Source organism: Nicotiana tomentosiformis, chromosome 7 (assembly GCF_000390325.3).
Source record: "Nicotiana tomentosiformis chromosome 7, ASM39032v3, whole genome shotgun sequence".
Classification (NCBI taxonomy): Eukaryota; Viridiplantae; Streptophyta; class Magnoliopsida; order Solanales; family Solanaceae; genus Nicotiana; species Nicotiana tomentosiformis.
The window spans coordinates 96,382,893-96,391,304 of record NC_090818.1 but is presented as its reverse complement, the minus strand read 5'-3'; the positions used below and the strand labels follow the sequence as shown (position 1 = coordinate 96,391,304).

Genomic DNA, 8,412 nt, shown 5'->3' with positions numbered 1-8,412 from the left:
ATGGAACTGAAACTGCCTGAGCAAGGCTCATGCATACAGTCAAAATCTGGGCCAAAGCCTCGTGAAGGCCTGGGATCACAATGGGCACTGCTGGTGCATAAGATGGTCCCATCGGCTCGACAATATCTGGTATCTGATCCTCAGCTAGAGCAATTGGTAGCTCCACAGGTGTTGCTCTAGCTGTATTATGAGCCACACTGTGGCCTCTACCGCAGCCCCAACCTCTCGTATCCCTAGCTAGTGGTACTGGTGGTCGTCCGCCTGATCCAGTCGTATGTGTCCTCACCATTTTTGAGAGAATAGAAGAGTAGAATTTCAAATTCCAGAATTACGGATCCGCAAGGCACGAATGCAAGAAAGTGAAGTTTTCTAACGGTTCGGTAGCCTCTCGAAGATAAGTACAGATGTCTCCGTACCGATCCGCAAGACACTACTAAACCTTTTCATGACTCATGAGACCTAAGCAACCTAGTGCTCTGATACCAACTTGTCACGATCCAAAAATCCCTACCTATCGTAATGGCGCCTAACACACTTGCTAGGCAAGCCGACAATCATATAACAGCTAAACATTTGAATTAACATATTTTATGTTACAACCCAAATTCGCGTACCTTAGATCACGCCGTAAGTTAGTCGACGTAAATCCAAGAAGATATTATCTTTGAGATAATAAGAAGTTAATCCTATTGGTCTTAAACCATACAAGGGTGTATAAGAGTGGTTAACAAGTATTAGAAGTTAAACGAATCAAGGATGTTGTAACCTGTATTTTCGGGTAACACTAGATGTGATTAACTGTCCCAAGAGGTCTTGTTTTAATGTATTTGAATCATATAATATCCGTATCATAAGTCTTGATGTCAAGCGAGTTATGAAACAAAAGTCGATAAAAGTTGTCGCAACTTAGGTTTATAATTTTACTTAAACTTTAGGTCAAATGTTACTGTATTTTTCTCCCAATGTGCTTGGAATTATAGGGTGATCTACCTATCAAATTGAAGATCTATGAGTCTAGTTTCCAACGCATTAAACCGTTCATCGATACGATCTCGGAATAGAGAGATATTCGCGTTTTTGCGAGAGTGCGCCAAGCTGCTCTCTATGGGGCCCACAAAGGCGGTTTAAGACATATGGACATATATAAGATACCTCAACCCCGTTTTAAGTCATTATTTTTCAGTATATTCAGACCTTATAACCCTAAAAACAGTCTCTCAAGGTTCTCTCATGATCCAAGACCCAAACAAAGGGCAAACAACACAAATCAAATGTCGGGAATCCCGTGGCGCTAGTAAGTTTCTTGTTCTTCTTGTTGTTGCTGATTTTTGTGTTGTTCCAGCTCGTGTGGGAGGTTGTTTTAAGTGTTTTATGTTCCGCAAATACTCCTTCAAGTTTTTAATATCAACCCTTGGTGATTTCAAGTCTTCTAAAGTAATTCTAGTGCCGAAAAACCTGAATTAATTGCTAGTTTCGCTTCCTTGTTCTTGTGGCAGAATTGAAGGGATATTTCGGGGAAAATTAAGGTCAAATTGGAGTTGTTATTTCTGTTTAAAGGTAAGGAACCTCTTACTCTATATATATTTAAGATTATCCAAGTTGTGGCTAAGTCGTTGATGCTAGAACTTGTGAAATATATATCGAAAGGCTTGGTAGTAATGTTGTTAGTTGGTGGACTATTTTGGAGGCTCAATATGATTATTCATGATGTTGTTTGGGCTGTTTGGTGATTGTATTGACTTGTGGGAAGTCATATAAATTGGGGAGGTGCTGTCCGTTTCATCGTAAAATAGGTTGCGGTCGATACATAATAGTTACGACGCTTAAACGATAATGATAGTGTCATTTCTTTTATTGTAGACTAAGGAGTCGTGACATTTGCATAGCTTGAGGTTGGGCAGTATATACAAGGTATGTGAGGCTATCCCCTTCATTCTTTTGCACGACTCCGATTGTACATAATGTAATGAACGAGCTCCCAAAGATACTCTACTCTTAGAAGCTAGCAGTACTTACATTGCTGCCCTTCTTATGAAACAATTGATATTGATGTTACTTCTCTTATTCTTATATTATCAATGTTGTTGGTAGTTCCTGATTCTTATAAGATTCTTGATGAAGAGTTAATCCTAATAACGTGTACGAAGGATACCGACCTTACGTCACTCCGAAAGGTTCAAAATGTGATTCCAATGAGTCCAGCATGCATCATATATATGTATCTATTTTACTCTACCGAGCCGCGCTATAGTCGGCCGGGTATGGCACCTATTGTGCAACCACTGATCAGTTGGGTTTTACCGAGCTCCACGTGGCCGGGTACGATTCTACCGAGCCCTATGATGGCCGGGTACATTTTACCGAGCCTATTACGGCCGGGTATGATATGATGATGATGCCCACAAAGGCGTATGTTTTAAAAGTTTATGTATATATATATATGTATGTATCATGTATTTCATGTCAGTAGCCCTCAGAGGTACCCAGATGTCATAGGTTGTATATTCCCTATCACTGTTTACATTATTGTTCTTACTTATGCTTTCCTGCCTTACATACTCAGTACTTTATTCGTACTGACGTCCTTTTTATTTATGGACGCTGCATGTCGTGCTGCAGGTCCTGATAGACGGGTAGATGCAGCTCCCCCATCACAGTAGGCTATCCGGTTCAGCGTTATTGGCAAGATCCTTTCTCCGGACTTGCCGTGGTCTTGGTATGCATTTTTGTTATAGACATTATGGGTATGTCGGGGCCCTGTTCCGGCAATGTTGTAGCACTTATGTTCTTTTAGAGGCTCATAGACAGGTGTCGACTCATGTATGGTTTGGAATGCCTTGTCGGCTGATTTTTGTTGTATAGTCTTTCATGGCACCATGGTAGCTCGTACCTTATATATAGTTTCTTGACAGTCTTGTCGTCCCATGTTACGTATGTTCATGACATTATCTTTCATTGTTGGATGTTCATGATCCATGTCTTTCATTTATATTGGTCTTGTCGGCCCTTAAAGATAATAAGGAAGGTTAGATAAAATGTACGTTGGTGCTCGGCAAGTATGGCCCGGGTGCTAGTCATGACCCTCCAGTTGGGTCGTGACAAACTTGGTATCAGAGCAAGTCTGTCCTAGGGGTTGTCTATGAGCCGTGTCTAGTAGAGTTTTGATTATGGATGTGTAGCGCGCCACATTTATAATCAGGAGGCTACGTGACATCTAGGGTTGTTACCTTCTTCCTGAATCTAGATCGTGCGTAGAGTTGAGTCGTAAGTGTTCATATCTAATATTCACCTTGTTTTCTTTCAGCGATGCCTTCGACTAGGAAGCAAGCGATTAGTAAACGGCTTGATACAGCTGTGGGAGAGGGTAACATTCAGGTGCCTTCCAGCCAGAGCAGGCCAAAGTGAGGCTCAAAGTGAGATGCCATCTCATACTCTCCGTCTCCTCCAGAGGGTATTAGGAGGCACCCAGTACATCCAGTTCCCCCGTCTGGCACTACAGACCACGATATGCGCAGTGCGGTGCAGTTGTTGACTAGCTTGGTAGCTGCTCAAGCTCAGAGGCAGAATACTGGTGCTGCTGATAAACCGGTTAGTGCGAGAGTTCGTGATTTTATTAATCTAGACCCTCCAGTGTTTACCGGATCAGACCCCAAGGAGGACCCACAAACATTTATTGATCAGGTTCATCGTACATTGCGGGTTATGCATGCTAGTGATACGGAGGCAGTAGAGTTGGCTTCTTATCGGTTACGGGATTTAGCGGTTTTCTGGTATGATAGTTGGGAGAGATCTAGGGGTCCGAACGCTCCTCCAGCCGTGTGGAAGGAATTTTCTGAGGCCTTTCTTCGTCACTACTTGCCAGTTGAGATACGACGAGCTAGAGCTGATAAGTTCTTGAACCTTCGACAGGGTAATATGAGTGTACGAGAGTATAGTATACAGTTTGATTCTTTAGCAAGGTATGCTCCCCATATGGTGTCCGAGATGAGTGATAGGGAGCATCTGTTCATGAACGGGTTGGGACCACATCTGATAAATAAGTGCACAACAGCCTCCTTGGTAGAGGGCATGGATATTTCCCGTATTCAGGCTTATGCCCAGACCCTAGAGGATCGTAAGCGCCAGCAAAGGGCAGATAGGGAGCAGGATAGGGGCCAGCATAAGAGGGCGAGATTTGTAGGGTATTCTAATGAGTTCAAAGGCAGTATCAGGCCCCAATCTTTGAGGAGTTCGGCGCCACCTGTAGCTAGTGCTCCTCCACAGTTTCAGAGGCCTCGGTATGATCGATTTACCTATTCTGGTTTAGGTCAGAGTTCGAGGGCATCAGGCTCACAATTTCATAGAGATACTAGTCATACGAGACCCCTAACACCTCGTTGTGATCAGTGCGGCAAGGCCCACTTTGGACTGTGCCGTCGAGGTTCCGATGCGTGCTATTCTTGTGGACAGCCTGGCCATATGATGCGGGATTGTCCTAACAGAGGAGGTGGTGGTATGGCTCAACCGACTGGATCTGTGTTTGGTTCTTCCTCATCAGTTCGACAAGGTTTTCAACAGTCGACAGGTCGTGGTAGAGGTAGAGGTTCAGTGCCGAGTTCGAGTGGTGCTCAAAATCGAACCTATGCTCTAGTAGGTCGACAAGATCTCGAGTTATCTCTGGATGTTGTTACAGGTATATTGTCTGTGTTTTCTTATGATGTATATGCGCTAATTGATCCAGGATCTACCTTATCATATGTTACACCCTTTGTGGCTAATAAGTTTGGCATTGAACCTGAATTGATAAGTAAACCACTTGCGGTATCCACTCCGATAGGAGATTCTATGATTGCTAGAAGGGTATATAAAGGTTGCACTGTGATGATTTGTAGTCGTCAAACCTCGGCAAATTTATTTGAGTTGGAAATGGTTGATTTCGATGTGATAATGGGAATGGACTGGTTGGCCTCATGCTATGCAAATGTTGACTGTCGTACGAAGATGGTTAGGTTTCAGTTTTCCGGGTGAACCCGCCATTGAATGGAAGGGGAACATTGCTACGCCGAAAGGTAGGTTTATTTCCTATCTTAAGGCAAGGAAGATGATCTCAAAAGGTTACATTTATCATCTTGTTCGCGTTAGGGATGCGGAGGCAAAGCCGCCTACTCTATAATCAATCCCCGTGGTCAATGAATTTCTAGATGTTTTCCCAGATGAACTCCCAGGCCTTCCTCCTGAAAGGGAGATTGAGTTTAGCATTGATGCGTTGCCTGACACTCAACCGATCTCTATCCCTCCATACAGGATGGGCCCGGCAGAGTTGCGAGAGTTGAAGGCGCAGTTGAAGGACTTGCTAGATAAGGGTTTCATTAGGCCTAGCACTTCACCTTGGGGTGCGCCAGTCTTGTTCGTGCGGAAGAAAGATGGGTCGTTAAGGATGTGTATCGATTATCGACAGTTGAATAAGTTTACAATAAAGAACAAGTATCCACTTCCAAGGATTGATGACCTGTTTGACCAACTCCAGGGTGCCAAGTATTTCTCCAAGATTGACTTGCGTTCAGGGTATCATCAGGTAAGGGTTAAGGAGAAGGATATTCCAAAGACGGCCTTCCGGACAAGATATGGGCACTTTGAGTTCTTGGTGATGTCGTTCGGGCTAACAAATGCCCCAGCAGCTTTTATGGATCTCATGAATAGTGTATTCAGGCCCTATCTTGATGTGTTCGTGATCGTATTCATTGATGACATTCTGGTGTATTCTCGTTCGGAGGCGGAACATGCGGGCCACTTGCGGATAGTATTACAGACCCTTCAGGATCATAAGTTATATGCTAAGCTCTCTAAATGTGAATTCTGGCTGAACTCAGTAGCATTCCTTGGCCATGTGATATCTGATGAGGGTATTAGTGTCGACACTCAGAAGATCGATGCAGTGAAGAATTGGCCGAGACCTACAACACCGTCAGAAGTCCGCAGCTTCCTGGGGCTAGCAGGATATTATAGGCGGTTTGTAGAAGGGTTTTCCTCTATATCAGCACCATTGACTAAGTTAACACAGAAAGCTACCAAGTTCTAGTGGTCTGATGCTTGTGAACATAGTTTTCAGGAGCTAAAGAATCGATTGACATCCGCGCCAGTGCTCACTCTCCCAAAAGGAACAGAAGGTTATGTGGTATATTGTGATGCCTTAGGTATAGGTTTGGGGTGCGTATTGATGCAACGTGGGAAGGTGATTGCTTATGCATCAAGACAATTGAAGAAGCATGAAAAGAATTACCCGACTCATAATTTGGAATTGGCTGCAGTAATATATGCTTTGAAGATATGGCGGCACTACTTATACGGCGTCCATGTTGACATCTACACAGATCACAAGAGTTTACAATACATCTTCAAGCAGAAGGAGTTGAATTTGAGGCAGCGTAGGTGGCTTGAATTACTGAAAGACTACGATGTCGAGATATTGTACCATCCCGGTAAAGCTAATGTTGTGGCAGACGCTCTCAGCCGTAAGTCAATGGGAAGCTTAATACATATTGAGGCAGGTAGACAAGGGTTGACCAAAGAGCTTCACCAGCTGGCCAATATGAGAATCAGATTGTTGGACTCTGATGACGGAGGTGTTACTGTACAGAATACAGCAGAATCATCTTTGGTAGCCGAGGTAAAAGCACGACAATATGAAGATCCTACCTTAGTAAGATTGAGAGAGGGAATTCAGTAGTGTAAGATTACAGCTTTCAAGATCGGAGGAGATGGGACACTGAGATACCAGGGCCGATTATGTGTGCCTAGTGTGGCAGGGTTGCGAGAGAAGATTATGATTGAGATTCATCAGTCCCGATATTCTATCCATCCTGGCTCGACAAAGATGTATCATGACGTTAAGGAGCAGTATTGGTGGGATAACATGAAGAAGTCTATTGCAGAATTTGTAGCCCAGTGTCCTAATTGTCAACAAGTAAAGATCGAGCATCAGAAACCCAGTGGATTGATTCAGAATATAGAGATTCCGACCTGGAAATGGGAGGTGATTAATATGGACTTCATTATTGGATTACCTCGCTCTTATCATAAGTTTGACTCCATTTGGGTGATAGTTGATCGACTTACAAAATCTGCCCATTTTCTACCAGTTAAGACAACTTACACGGCTGAAGATTATGCGAAGTTGTATATCAAGGAGATTGTTAGGCTTCATGGTGTGCCAGTATCTATTATATCAGACCGAGGAGCTCAATTTACGGCTAACTTTTGGAGGTCTTTTCAGAAGGGTTTAGGCACACAAGTAAATCTCAGCACTGCATTCCATCCGCAGACTGACGGACAGGCTGAACGTACCATCCAGACGCTTGAAGATATGCTACGAGCATGTGTTCTAGATTTCAAGGGGAATTGGGATGACCATCTGGCACTTATAGAATTTGCCTACAATAATAGCTACCATTCTAGTATTAAAATGGCCCCGTATGAGGCACTATACGGGAGGAGATGTAGATCACCAGTTGGATGGTTCGAAGTCGGTGAGACAGAATTATATGGGCCAGATTTGATTCACCAAGCCATTGAGAAGGTGAAAGTGATACAAGAGCGACTGAGGACGGCACAAAGCAGGCAAAAGTCTTATTCCGATGTCCGACGTCGTGATCTGGAATTTGAGGTTGGTGATTGGGTTTTCCTGAAGATCTCGCCGATGAAGGGTGTTATGAGTTTTGGGAAGAAGGGTAAGTTGAGTCCGCGGTATATTGGGCCGTACAAAATTCTTCGACGAATTGGACAGATGGCTTACGAGTTAGAATTGCCATCTGAATTGGAATTTGTCCAGCCAGTATTCTATGTATCTATGTTGAGGAAATGTATTGGAGACCCTTCACAGGTCGTCCCTATCAAAGATGTACAAGTTACAAAGGATCTATCATATGATGAAGTGCCAGTGGCTATATTAGATCGACAAGTCCGCAAGCTGAGAACAAAGGATGTAGCTTCCGTGAAAGTATTATGGAGGAACAAGAATATAGAAGAAATGACATGGGAAGCAGAAGAGGAGATGAAGTCTAAATACCCTTACCTATTCCAGAGTGAAGATAACGAGGATGCCGGGGGAAAGAAGGACGCATTATAAGGTGAAACGGCTCTATGAGGTAAGCAATAGCTTGTGAATACTCTTTTTTTTTTAATACAAAATGGTGATATGCAGATAATGTACATATCCATAATGCTTTGTATAGTCTTGTAAGGCCATAGGTTGGGTTTAACTGCTTGCAATTTTGGCTAGTGTCAATTTTATAGGGGAAACTCAGCCGGAAATTTCCGTCGGAATCCACGATGAGTTAGACACCCCATAAACCCTTACATTCGAGGACGAATGTTCCTAAGGGGGAGAGGGTGTTACAACCCAAATTCACGTACCTTAGATCACGCCGTAAGTTA

At 43.4% G+C, this 8,412-nt stretch overlaps 1 protein-coding gene across 1 annotated transcript; it reads left to right on the top strand.

Annotated features, from left to right (window-relative positions):
- On the top strand, window positions 1-8,050 carry LOC138896054 (uncharacterized; the record flags this gene model as incomplete). The annotated part of the gene is made up of 4 exons (XM_070180831.1): window positions 1-168; window positions 6,728-6,951; window positions 7,303-7,734; window positions 7,834-8,050. Coding segments are annotated over exons 1-4 (1,041 nt in total), but the record flags the coding sequence as incomplete, so codon positions are not given.
- Window positions 8,051-8,412: the final 362 nt, after the last annotated feature.